Here is a 14,547-nt window from a genome sequence, read left to right on the forward strand (position 1 = left end):
GAAGGAAGAGCCTGGATATAAAGACAGAAGGAAGAGCCTGGATAGAAAGACAGAAGGAAGAGCCTGGATAGAAAGACAGAAGGAAGAGCCTGGATAGAAGACAGAAGGAAGAGCCTGGATAGAAGACAGAAGGAAGAGCCTGGATAGAAGACAGAAGGAAGAAGCTTCCTGCCTGGTGTTTACTTCAGATGGCAATGCTGTCAACACTGAAAACAAGAAGTGCTAGAATTTATCTGTCGTTCTGTACCAACTATCCACTTATTCATTTGGTGAAAACATAGTATTAGCATTGGTTTTCAAAAATAGTAGCGATAACTAAGTAATAAGTAAAAATAACTTTAGTGGTTTATCTTTTAATCTTATAAATTTCACACGAATACAAGAAACAAATCTACACAAAAGTAAAACAATGTGACTACGATCCTTCCATGAAGTGTTGTAATATGTAACATATACTTTTCTATAACTTATTATGTGGAGATATAGTATTTACAAAAACAAAACGACAAAACAAACAAACAAACAAACAAAAACCCCACCTCCCCTCAAAAACCAAATGTCTAAGGTGATTTTATACTGTGGATCATCCAAAACTGGGCAAACTGCAAGTGAGTGTGACTAAAAGAAGATAGATACCTCAGCCTATGGACAGCTTATATTCGGAATTATTCCAACCAAGCTTTAACCACAAGAGAGCAAAAAATAGAATAATAAAATACAAAAATAAAAAGGCAACAGTCACTATCTTCAGATACATATTCAAGTACTGAAAAAAGTCAGAGAAGTTAAGATTTTTCTATCAGGTGAATTCATTAAGGTGAATTAGATCCATGCAACTTCTCTGAGTAAAATTCACATAAATTGAGTCAAACAGGTTGAAAGAATGCTAAAATTAGTAGAAAAAATATCAGAAAAAAATATTTCAAGAGTTCGGCACAGAAAATACCATTCTGAACCAGTTCTTAAAGTGAAATTAATATCTTCATTGCAAAAATAATTAAAACAACAAAGCAATAGTCTTAAGAACTGCAGAAAACACTTTCCAGCTATACTTAGGATAGGGTAGTTAATAACTACAATAAATAAAGAATCGAAAGATAACCAGAGAATTAATCTGATAGTAACTGAGATAATGAATTAAATAGGTGGCTCTGGCAAGAGGAAACACAAAGGATTGGTAAATACCTTAAAATGTATTAAATATCCTTATTCACTTGGAAAATAAAAATTAAATTGTATGTTAGATTCCATTTCTATCAAATAAGATTTGTTATCTCTAGGAAAACAAATACGAGCTGGGGTGTTGGCTCAGCGGTGAGAGCACTTGGGTCGCTGGCAGAGGGCCTGAACTCTACCCCCAACACATGAAAGCTCAGAAATATTAGTAACTCAAGTTTTAGGAGGAAGTATGAACTCTTCAGATCTCTGCAGCTATCAGACATGCACATGGTACACATCAACAGGTGCATGCAAAAATATATACACATAAAAATAAAATAAGTATTTAAAAAAAGTTTTTTAAAAAATGGCTGAAACCTCAGATGAGGATGTGTAGATATAGGAACAGCAATCACTGATCTTGGCAGTGTAAACAGCCACCAGAGAAGTCAGTATGGAACTTCCTCAAAACAGATAAAAAAGAAGTTATCATATTTATGACATATACCACTTCTGGGCATATACCCAAAGGGCTCCATATCCTACCAAAGAGATCTTCACATCCAGAATTACTGTTACTCTACTCACAATAGCAAGGAAAAGGATCTGACTAGATGCCCAACAACTAAAGAATGAATGGCAAAAATATAATAAATATGCACAACACAATTTATTCCGTTTTAAAGAAAAGGTTTTTTTTTTTTTTCAGGAATATAAGTGGGGCTGGAGAATACGGTAATAAATTAGATAATCTAGACTCAGAAAGACAAATGCCACATGTCCTAATGTCCCCTCTCAGATCTGAGACCTGGCTTTAAACTTACACCCTCTCTCTTTGTGTTTTCCTTCACTCCTGTTACAGGTCATGCAATAAAAAAATGAGCATGATGGGTAGAGGATTAATGTTGAAAAGAGAAAGCAGTAACAGAACACATAAAACAGAAAAAGTTGAGAGGTTATGGGGTGTCAGAAGGTACAAGTTGGGGTACAGGAAAGTAAGAGGGTTCTAGAAAGGTGTAGGAGGATCAACCGGAACAAATTATATTTGAAAATGTTATAATAAAGTTAAGACTTTTCTAAACAATTTTTATTTTAAAGCAATTAGAAACAATTCTAAGGTAGGTGTTTCTGTTGTATAAATAATTTAATCAACATTCTCACAAAAATAATAACATCAAGTAAAATTGATTGCATCAACTTCTTTAGTGTGATCAGTTACTCTATAAATACTTATAAAATAATATCGTACATCACCAGGAATCTCGTCTCGAGTAAAGATTGGCCATGTTTTCCAGTATAAGTCATGACGAAATCTCTTATGAATATGTTCTCCAAAGCCATAAATATATTCACTTGGAAGTCTTGTTGAAATCTGCAAATATTGGTTTGAGTACACCAGAGGACCAATACTGGTATCAAACCTGAGCAAAAGAAGAAAGAAAGAAAAGAAAGAAAGAAAGAAAGAAAGAAAGAAAGAAAGAAAGAAAGAAAGAAAGAAAGAAAGAAAGAAAGAAAGGCATGTGTATAAATGTATAAACACAACACTCCCTTGTTTTAGTTTAATGTTGACATTATCCAGAATATTTGAGTTCTTAAGTGCTGCAGTCGTGAATGGGAGAAGTACAAATTGTCACACAGACAGAACTTATTTATGGTATCAATAGATCTCTGTTTTCATCAATAAAGGTTTTCATAGGCATCTTACTTACCCTCTAGTCCTTTTCAGGCTCAGAATATACCTACCAATATTGTTCATGTTACACAGGTGCAACATAATATGTAGATAAATAAATAAAGTTGTGATTCAAAAATTATAAATCATGCTCTGCAGACTCCGGTTTAAACTACTCTCATTGTGCTGGGTACTATGTTTGTATAATACATCACTAAACTGGTTTCCATTCACTTTAAAATTAAATTCAAAATTCAGTATTTCCCAAATCAATAAAAATATCATGCAAAAGTCTTGAAAACAATATTTTTCCATGTGTAACACGTTAGCAAAAGTCTCTTATCCTCCACTGCCCTGAGCCAAGATATACATCCCTTTTACGAATTCTATGGTTAGACTCGTTGAGAGTTTTTTTTTTTTTAATTAGATGTCTTCTTCATTTACATTTCAAATGCTATCCCTTTTCCTCTCAGAAAAGCCTCTATACCCTCCATCCTCCCTGTGCTCCCCAACTCACCCACTCCCATTTCCTGTCCCTGGCATTCCCTTAAACTGGGGCATAGACCAAGGGCCTTTCTTCCCATTTTGGCCAACTAGGCCATCCCGAGCTACATATGCAGACTCAGGCTCTGGGCGTACTGGTTAGTTCATATTGTTGTTCCGCCTATAGGGCTGGACTTGAGACTTTTGCCTGTAAGTCATTCAGGGAAGAATGTCTTTCCCTGTGCTGGACTGTTCTGCTTAGAAGTAAGTACATTTTATAACATAGCACAAAGCAAATTAGACACATGTCCAAATATATTCACTAAAAGTAAATTTATAAGATTTGATTTTCAACATTGTTTAATTAACGATACCTGTTAACAAGCCCATATCTTGACATTTTCTTTTTAAAAAATTATTTATTTTATTTCTATAACGGTTTCTTATATATATTATATCGCATAATTTCTTTCCTATTTCTCCCACCAATTTTCCCATATATCTCTGCTCACCCTTTTGAAATTCATAGCTTTATTATTTATTATCATATGCATACATATGTACATATGTGCATATTTGCATAGTGCTACCCGTATAAATGCTGACTTTTATAGAAATTACTAAATTTTACTAAATTCTTTGAGACAATTAATCCCTGCCCCAGACAATACATTCTAAATGAAAATGTTTAACTCGTATTTAAATTTTTATGTGTGAAAAAGAATGATTTTGACATTGTCATGGAAATTCATACCTAACTCAACAGAAACCATCCACTTCTGAAAATTGTTTCAGAGAAGGTGCGATAATGAAGGGTACATACATAGCAACCATTTCCACTATGAGTGGATATTGGCAAGGCAAACATTTTTATCACTTGTTCCTACCAGGCATTTGGTTGACATGAACTGATGTTTTTAAATTTGTTTTAGTTTCTTTCTTCTATGAGAAGCACAATAATTATTCTATCATAATATTCATAGATCTAGACTTTCACTCTTTTGGGAGAAATTTGTATATTCTTTATGAACTGGCTATCTATTTGGATTGATATGAGAGCAAGACACAAGCATAACTTACAAGACTTTGTTGTTGCTTTTCCTGATGACTTTGATGCTGAACGGGTTTTCTGAGACCTTGACATCATACAGTGTGTCAGCTGCTGGGATTCCATTTCCATCTTTTACAAACTGATGTGGCACTTCGTATCTCTTGTTATTTGGATCTGTGAGCTGCCCAGATTTTTAATACACAAACAGTAAGTGATTGTGATATACCCATCCCTGAATGACTGCACCCAAGCTATGAAATTATCTATCTCTATAATGTTATATCATATTACATATGTAACATAAACATGTCATACAAAATATCAAGAAATAATTATATTTAATTGGTTGAGAATTATGTATTGAGTAAATATACTTATTGACAGAAGAGATAGGGTCACTAAATATCATTGAAAACTGGGATCTTACATATAATATTGTAAGGGCTTTAGTATACACTTCTTGAGTTGTTCCCAAGAGGAGAGTGATCATTTAATTTTAATTTTTAAAAATACTTTATTAAAAACTCACAGATGAAGTAAATCAAACTGAAATTAACCAGACCCCAAATCTATAAATCTCAATGAAACTCTAAACTCTAAATAACCACTAGAAAGGAAGCTGTAGAGCTTCAGATTGTATTTTAAGCTTGCAGTATAGAATATTTCCTAAGTATACACCTTGACAGGAATATAACTAGAAAATAATTAGCTATATATCATTTTCATAACTCCTGTTTAATTCCTCTGTTCAGTCCTTCCTTAACCCATTATTCCTTTAAATTTTGTGATCTAAATAGCAAACAGTTATGTATAAATAAGTAGGACATAACATATATCATATGTATAATATCAATTTTTTGTTTGTTGGTTTTTCAAGACAAGGTTTTTCTGTATAGCCCTGGCTGTCCTTGAACTCACTCTGTAGACTCAGGCTGGCCTCTGCCTCCCAAGTGCTGGGATTAAATGTGTGCCCCACCACCGCCTGGCTTATAATATCAAATTTCAATTATCAATTATCCTGCTGTTTTGCAGTGGCTTTTACTCCAGTTTTTTTAAATATTGAATAAAGATATTGGAAATGTATTTTTTATACACATTCTGGTAATACAGTACATTTTCAGTATAGTCATTCCGGTGGGTTCTATTCTTATCAATGGAAAACTCAATATATAATAATCTAAGTTATTTAATATTTTTAATATGTTCTAAAATGTTGCAGAGTTATATTCTTCTCCAAATTATAGGGGTGTGTGCGTTCACATACATGTATGTGACTAACTGCTTCAAGTAAACCAGTAATCTCTTGCTTTAACCTAAAGTATGAAGTTTTGCACTGCATTTATATGGTACTATTAACTTATCTCAAAACAAATTTTAAAAAAGCATCCTGGAAAGATGTTTTCGTGGTTAGAAATAAACACTACCCTTTTAAAGAAGAGACTCAGGTTCAATTCCTAGTATGCACTAGGTGATTAACCAACATCTCTAACACAATTCCAAGGCTCTGTATGATAACCTCATCTGGCTTCAGTGGTCAGCAGACATACAGAAAATTTAACAACATTCACACTGGCAATGAATATATCCATATACATAAAATAAATAAATGTTAAAAATATTTTAAATAATAATACAATGTAGTCTACAATTTAATACAAACACTTATTGAGCTCCAATCCTTCTCAAGACAATAGCCTAAGTGTTTTAAATAAAACATGTTTTGTTTTTTTTTAATTCTTGAAAAATTTTTGGAGAAGAAATTATTGGTATTGTCTTCAAGAAGAGAAGGACACATAAGGGGATAACTAGTGTTTTAGTTGTCTTTTAGGAATAAACATTTCTGAGGGTGGACAATATACTGGAAGGAGAAAGAATATTTTCTTCCACTACACTTAAAACAAAAGTTTTCTTAGAAGTATCACAAGCTGGAAAGATGGTTTGTAATAAATTAATATCTCTTTCTGTTCCTGCAGAGGACCTGGGTTCAGTTCTCTGCATACTCATGGTTCTTCAGAACCATCTATAATTTCAGTTCCTGGATATCTATCGCTCTCTTCTGGACTCTGCTACATGGCTACTGCTCTCCTGCCTCCGCCCCTCCCCAAGACACACAGACAAAATTTACATTCATAAAATCAATACAAGTAAATTTCTAGAAATCATAAAGGTCAAACCTTGAACCGGAAACGATTACGGGTCTGACTCTGAGTCGTGAGGAGGACGCTTTTAATGTCTTCTCCAAATAGAGTGGGAGAAGGGATTCTGCTCAGTGTGGCTTTAAGTCCTTAGACAAAGGAAAAGAAAAGCTCAGACACTTAAAATAGTTTGTATATTGACAATTATTAATAATTTATTTCATATTAATAATTTTATTATACTGCTACAAATGACACGCTGAAAAAAAAATCCTCCATACATTGTTTCGTGTACGGCTATGCCAGTGCCTGGCAAATACAGAAGTGGATGTTCACAGTCATCTATTGGATGGAACACAAGGCCCCCAATGGAGGAGCTAGAGAAAGTACCCAAGGAGCTGAAGGGGTCTGCAAACCTATAGGTGGAACAACAATATGAACTAACCAGTATCCTCAGAGCTCATGTCTCTAGCTGCATATGTATCAGAAGATGGCCTAGTCGGCCATCATTGGGTAGAGAGGCCTCTTGGTATTGCAAACTTTATATGCCCCAGTACAGGGGAACACCAGGGCCAAGAAGTGGGAGTGGGTGGGCAGGGGAGCAGGGCGGGGGTATTGTATAGGGAACTTTCAGGATAGCCTTTGAAATGTAAATAAAGAAAATATCTAATAAAAAAAAGATTTTAAAAAAGTTTTGATGTGTGTACTTATTGAAGATGCTCTTTCCAAAGAACATCTTAAAATAGAGCCAACTTAGAACATGTATTGGGCTATCATGGTGGCAGCACCCTTACCACTGTTGTCATTCGTGACTGACGCAGCAGTATAGCCATGGTTATCTGCAAAGAAGCACCAAGGAATAATAGTGTTGTTCCATGGACGCCAGCAACAGCCACGCTCTTCACATTTTGCCTGGAAAAAATATTTTTAAACAAACAAACAAGCAAACAAACAAAAACGTAATTGGCAATGCAATCAGATGTACTTAGTCTGTTTTCTTATCATTAATACTCTAAGCACACACCTTTTAAGACCCTTTGCACTCTCAATAATTACGTTTGTCTTTTTTTCCTCTTCGTCATGATAATAAGAAGATTTTGAATACTTATGCTATGATAGCTATCAAGTTCAGGTGAGGTTACGTAACTCAAAATCTAGATTTAATTCAGTCACATATACCTTTTGTAGCAATGACTAGGGCTTATTAAAAAAATAAGAGATTGTCAACTCCAGATAACTGCTTGACCACTTAAACACAGTCTCAGTCCAGAGTTTTATAGCAGGTTTTCAAAAAAAAAATTATTAGCTGAACATTTTAGCAATTGAGTTATTTTAAGTAGTCACAACAAGTTACGATACTTTAATAAATATTAGAAAATAAATATTGATTACAGTAATTTTATTAACTACATGAAAAAATTCACAAAAATTGGAAGTCATAAATGCATACTTAACATGTTGAACAACATGGTGATCTGCCTTATTAACAGTGTAACTAAGTATCTATATAATAAAAGTTTTAATTATGATACATACTTCTTGGTACAAAGTTTTCATATCTATTTTTGTGAAAATAATTTTAAATTGTACATGTTACAACCAAATGTACACATTAAACTGTCTTCACATCCAGTAAAATAGCTTCATTTACAGAAGCATACAAATACATACATTGCAAACAACAGTGCTAAAGGATCAGTTAATATATTTTATAATATCAGGTATGGGAAGTCTTTATTTAGACAGTTTTATCCCTAGTTATGTAACCTATCAAAAGGTCCCCAACAACACAAAATCCTACTGGAAAATAATGGGCATTATTGCAGCCTTTCTATAATGTTTTGTTTTGACTTAGTTCAAACACAAAAGTAGAACCAGACATAGGTGTAGTATCCAAACAGGTGTATGGGTTTCTATTAAAAAAAAAAAAAAAAACAAAAAAAAAAAAAACAATACTTTATAGGATTAGGCTAAAACTATTAGCTTTAAAGGTAACCAGAATTAATTTTGGTTTATCTTTTGGAATTTAATGTTTTTTGTTTGTTTAGCTGTTCCTCCTATTATTTACAATTGTGAGAGTTTGTCGATATTTTTATTTATTTCTCTGATTTAATATTTCTTTCTGATTTGCTTAAATGACAGAAAATTAAGGCACACTCAATCTATTAATGGACATAATTTCAGTAAACTCCCATAAATAAAATTGCAATAAAACCCCTCAATACTTATTTTATTATGTGGCATGAGTATATATGTATATTACAATTAGAATTCTAATGTATACTTATATATGTATTAGTTTGAATCAGTGGTGTAACATTTTCTTTTCAAGCTAGAATAATGAAGGAAGGCCTATTATTCTCTCCCTGTATTACTATATTTGATAATAGGAAACTTAAGGAAGAATAGATACAATATAGTCATAGCATAGACCCTCATTTAACTCATTCAAGACTACCGACGTCATTACAAAACCAACTTCTTCCTTCTGGTCTACATATTGAAGAAATGTTCTGTAAGAGTAACAAGAAGAACCATCTGCAACATCAGTAGAAAAGTTCTCTCTAGATAAACTCATAGAGAGGCAGAACTAACTCCTGATCAAGTGTCTTTTTGAATTGTACAAAGAAAGCTACAAAGTGTCAAAATAAAGAGAGCAGGTAACAATGTGGTGCCTAACTCCATTTGATATATCTATCAACCCTACACCTAAGGCTCATTATGAACCGGATCTCTCTACTATGTCACAGTGATTACTAAATATGGCAGGGAAGACACACCCATGAAATCTAAACAGTATGGTTGCCCACACAAAAGCTGAACAATAATGCCAGCATTGGATAGACCAGTGTGAATGGAGCAATCTCACAAAATCCCACTCCTAGATGAAGAGTTACAGGTAATCAATGACTTCTGAGAGATGGAAAAATGAATCTTCCTCAAAGATAAGCCATATAGATGGTTATCCAATACCAAGTGGGCAGCTCTGAAAAGATACACAGGCAAGCAGCAACAAATGGATCTAGGAAGCTGTATTTATTCATTTATATATGTGTATGTAACCATAATAATTAAAGAAAAACAGAGGCCATGTGAAGGGTATAGGGGATGGAAGTTGCTGGGGGAAAAAAAAAACAAATGGAGGAGTGGAGATGATATAAATACACATATATACTTAACAAATTACAAATCCTCACTAAAAATTGGTGAAAATGTCTGCTTTTGTCTCAGACAGCTAGCCTTAAGAGCAATGGAAAATAGTGCAGAAGTAGAAAATGTAAGATATTTGCTATTGCAACCTATGCTAACTAAAACAGTTTCAGTAAGAATTTATCTGTTTATTACATTATCATTTTGACTCTTCCATACTTTGTTATTATTGAACTTTTATATATGCATGCCTTCTCTATACAATATGTAGCATATTTCATATTTAAATATCCTGTCAATCATAATAAATCTTTGAATATATAAAATGCAAGAGAACTTTTATAATTAAAAAAGTTATGGAAATTAACCAAAAATAATAATTTTGACTAATTTATTCTTAAATGCCTTGTTTGAGGAAATAATATTCAATAGATAATTTCAAATTTACAGTTGTATATACATTGTTAATAAGTTATTGCTTTAGGTTATCACTGAAAATAATGGAAAGTTAATGGTTTAAGTATCTTAAAGATTTGATAAGGTACTACTGAGAAAGTATTATGGAAAATACATATAAAAATCCATGAAGCATAATTTGAATAAACGTTCCCTTTAAAGTGTATATTTAGGCCACTTCCCTGATTTCTGAGACTTTTTAGTTTTCATTCATTCAGCATTTATTTATCAATTTTCTGTAATAAAATTATCTTTGAATATTAACTAATTAAAACCATTTTAAGACACTGATTAATGACTCAGACCTATTGAATTTATGGAACATGTGCTAAGATTGAACTTTGTACCCACTTGCAGAAATCCTCTGACCTATTCACTTTATCTTGATAAACTCTTTGTATTTCCAGTTAAATCTAAAGTTCAATGAGTGAGAGTACATTTAATAACAGAATCTCATTTAAATCATCTTGACTAATTTTTTATCTGAATATCAAGGAACTCCTTTTCTGTTCCTGCCATCTTCCAATTTGACTATATTTCCTATCCTTTGAATCAAATCCAGACTGTGAAATGCTATGTATGCACTCTACCACAAAGATGCATTGCACATATGTAGGTATACACTTGGATCATTTAACCAAACTAGTCCTGGACTTTTCTAGTAGGAAGAATTATAGGCATGCAGCATGATGTTGGGCTTACTGTGTCTTCTTGAATGACAAATGTCTTCTTGAATGACAAATGTAAATATATTGGCTGAATTAGAATTTGTTTACTTCATGAGTTTGGTTTATTACTGTTCTCATGAATATTGAAAAAGAAAATATTTTTAATCAACTTAATAGATAGAATTAACAATAAAGACCTAGGATGACAAAATCAAATCACTGCCTGTTTATATATCACTTTCCTAGAATAGTCATTTCTTTTCTAAAAGGATTCACTATTAATCTTCCATCAATTCTTGAAAATAACAATGATCAGAATACCTACTTTTCTCAGTGTATAACAGTAAGCACTGATTTAAGTCGCTGCTTCATCAACTGATAAAAGAAGTCATTATTGTAAGTTTACTGATAAATACTTCATTGTTTTGTATAGTTACTGATAAATTAGAACATGCTGTGCAACTTATGATGCATAAAAGGACTGGCAAATCGTTCATTATTTCAAGTGACAGCAAGGGTGGAATTGAGATTTAAACACAAATATTATAGAACTTGTCAAATATGAACATAAAACACATACACTCATCGACTTTTATTTTCACAAATTTTATGAATTAAAGAGTCTGAGTCAACTTATGGTTACACGAATCCAACAAGTTTCTCCGCTTATTTTCATATAATGAAATATAAATACATTTAGAAAGGTGAATCATATATACTTTTCTAGAAATTCTTCTGAAGACTCCCCACTACAAATAGTGTAATTTAAACCATGCAAGTGTTACATAAGGTCCTGAACATTAATGGATAGAGATGGGAAATAACACTTTCAGGAAGGCATGGTAAGCTAGTTATATAGCTTGTTGAGTTTGGATGGAAAGTAACCTCTTAATTTGAAATAACCAAACAAATTGAAAGGGGTTCATTAACATCAATTCTGTCACAAATTTATACAGAAGAGTAATGGGAGCATAAGTGAAGGTTATCTTCAAATCTTTGATACTATACAGTCATTCTATATTGAGTAGATATCTTCATATAATGCTGTTTATATTTCTAAAATCATCCAGAGGATTTTTGGCAGACCTTTGTTGGATGCTGTTCTGGAATGCAGTTTATTCTCTCATTGAGAGGTTCACCTTGCTCAGGCGGACACCTTCCAGGACTAGGGGTTGAAGTTGGACTTTTTACTTCTGGAAGAAGAAAACATATAGAAACCACTTTAAGTAATGAATACTTTGTTTAAAAAGTGGGTTCATTTCTTTTATAATTAAAGCAAAATCAATTTGTGATTCCAGAAGATCCCCCCAAAATCAAGCTTCAGTCAGTATAATAATAAGAATAAATAAAAATTTTAAATACTATTTATAATCTGACTTTTAGAAAAGGGGAATGCTGAATTTAGAGCTGTCAACAACTGAAAGAAAGTATAATAACACAGAGGATCTGCAACTGGTGTTTGACACAAGTGCAGCAGTTAACATCCTTTTCAGTCCTTATTTGGCAAAATATAATGATAGAGAGACAGTTCAGAAGTCCACAATATGCTGATAATACACACATACTCTGATAAGAATAAAGATCATTGGGAGCCTGAAGCCTTCACTCTCATTCCTTGTAGTTTTTCATGTATTCTCTATCTCACTAGTCATAACAAGGATTAAAAGAATATTGATTACACCATCCATGGACTGTTCATATTTTTGAAAACCAAACCAAAAACCTTGGCATCCTCAAGGGTGTCAGAGAGAGGGAGAGAGAGGGGGAGGGGGAGAGGGAGAGGGATTGGGAGAGGGAGAGCACACTGGCAATTCATTTAAGTTATTTTAACATTTCACCTTTTCCCCTCATATTCCTTTATTTAATATAATGTATAGTGGGACGTCCGCCATTGTCAAAGTGCACAAAATCTTTAATGTAGTGACTTTTTATTGAAAACATGAGACTTCCCTGCACACAGAAATGTTGTGATTTTGGAACTTACACCAAGTTCAAGTTCTTCACATTTCAAGTCATTTCACAGACTTTATCTAACAAATATTTTAAATCTCATTTATTTATGCATGAGTCACTCTGGGGAAGGGTTTGCTTTGGTGCTGTAGCATGGTTTAGGAAGTAAGAGAACACCGTACAACTTGTGGGAGTTAGTTCATTACTTCCCCCTAAAGACACCAATAAAGCTTTAAACCCACAGCTACTGTGGAATGACGTTCCCATGACTTCACTTCACTGCTTAAAGCAGACAGTGTGACCTACCTTCCACAGCAGGCACCTTTGTAGCCAAAACCACAACAAGAGCGATAGCTATTATCGTTACTATGATGAAGAGAACAATCAGAGAGATTTCTAATCCACTGAATTTCTTCTTTGCCATCTGAGGGAAGAAAGGAAACTGTGTTTAAATGGACTTTTTTTTTAACTAAGCCACGATTAATTATGAATCTCTATGCGTTGATTTCTAAGATAACAAAGCTGTGAGCATTTATACATGCAACAACAATCACAGATGAAGTCAAGGATTTCAGAGAAAACATGGAGAGAGTGTTAGAAGGAGGAAAGGGGGAAGCATGTAAGGTAATTATATTATAATCTCAAGAAAATTTAAAAAACTATTTTTACAAATCAAATTAATGTAAAAAAAAGACTTGAAAATGCATGCTATATGATATCAACCCTACTTTATGAAAGTAAGAATAAATATTATGCATAAAACAAGGATAAAGTTTATATAAAAATACAAATTAGCTAAGCATATTCACAGACAATGAAGACTAATATTATCCATTTTTTGAGGCTAAAAATTACAGCAATTATTTTTCAGATCATACTAATTTTAAGCAAAGCTTCAGGAGAAATTAAAATTGATAAACAATTTTTGCATGAATAATATTTTATTAGATGATATTTTGATGTCATTTTAATGTTCTGCTAGTAACAATTAAATATTTAATAAATCTAGAATCTCTTCTGCCTATATAAATAATCCTAAATAAATTCTTTCACAATACCTAGAGTATCCCAATATTTTTCAACAAAAATTCAATTATATTCTCTGCTATTAAAAATATTTAAACCAAGCCAAGATTAGATTTCTATTTGGACAAAAAATATTAGAGCATTCTGGAAAAAAATCTATTTTATAAACCTTGAACTTGTTTTTCTGCCATTAGAAGAAGGAGCATACTTAAAATGAGAATCTTACTATTTGACTATTTTTAAAATAAGCAGATATAACAAGCATAATTAGCATAAAACATATTTTGCTTAGAAAAATGATCATAATTACATACTGGGACCTAAAGACTTACCTTAGCTCATAGCCTGTAGTATCTGCTGTGTTGTGCTGGAGTTGGGCAAGGCTGTTAAAGTAATGATCAGAGAAAATTGCTCAGGTATATATTGACTACTCATAAAGTTTTATTGCACTTTCACAAGCCTATCAATGTTTAATATTCTTCTGTTCAACATTCAATGGCTGAAGCCTTTGCCCTGAAAATAGTTTATATAAATATATCTCTCTGACATGCCAAGTTAATTAATAACTGTGTTTTTTCTATAGCCTTTCACTTCTAGATGGCAGAAAATATTGAAACAACACATAATCCACGTTGAAAATTGGGTTTCTTACTTGAAAAAATCTGTACATCCTTCAATAATTTTTAAAAATGATTTCGTTTCATGAAATTTGAGTTTATTTGAGAAAGTAGGAATGTTTTAACTACGTAAATTTTTGAAATTTTGTAAAATATTTGAAAGAATAAACACTTAACTGGG

At 32.7% G+C, this 14,547-nt stretch overlaps 1 protein-coding gene across 1 annotated transcript in view; it reads right to left on the reverse strand.

Moving 5' to 3' along the window:
* The window catches only part of Sis (sucrase isomaltase (alpha-glucosidase)), a 79,307-nt gene extending 65,163 nt beyond the window's left edge, over positions 1-14,144 (reverse strand). Inside the window, exons 1-7 of the mRNA NM_001081137.2 lie at positions 14,082-14,144; positions 13,030-13,147; positions 11,860-11,966; positions 7,294-7,411; positions 6,539-6,648; positions 4,394-4,545; positions 2,408-2,579 (exon numbers count right to left, since the gene is read on the reverse strand). Coding sequence (NP_001074606.1) covers positions 2,408-2,579; positions 4,394-4,545; positions 6,539-6,648; positions 7,294-7,411; positions 11,860-11,966; positions 13,030-13,147 — 777 coding nt within the window. The 5' untranslated portion in view covers positions 14,082-14,144. The remainder of the gene's footprint in view (positions 1-2,407; positions 2,580-4,393; positions 4,546-6,538; positions 6,649-7,293; positions 7,412-11,859; positions 11,967-13,029; positions 13,148-14,081) is intronic.
* Between the last annotated feature and the right edge of the window lie 403 nt (positions 14,145-14,547).

This window comes from Mus musculus, chromosome 3, assembly GCF_000001635.26.
Source record: "Mus musculus strain C57BL/6J chromosome 3, GRCm38.p6 C57BL/6J".
Lineage (NCBI taxonomy): Eukaryota > Metazoa > Chordata > Mammalia > Rodentia > Muridae > Mus > Mus musculus.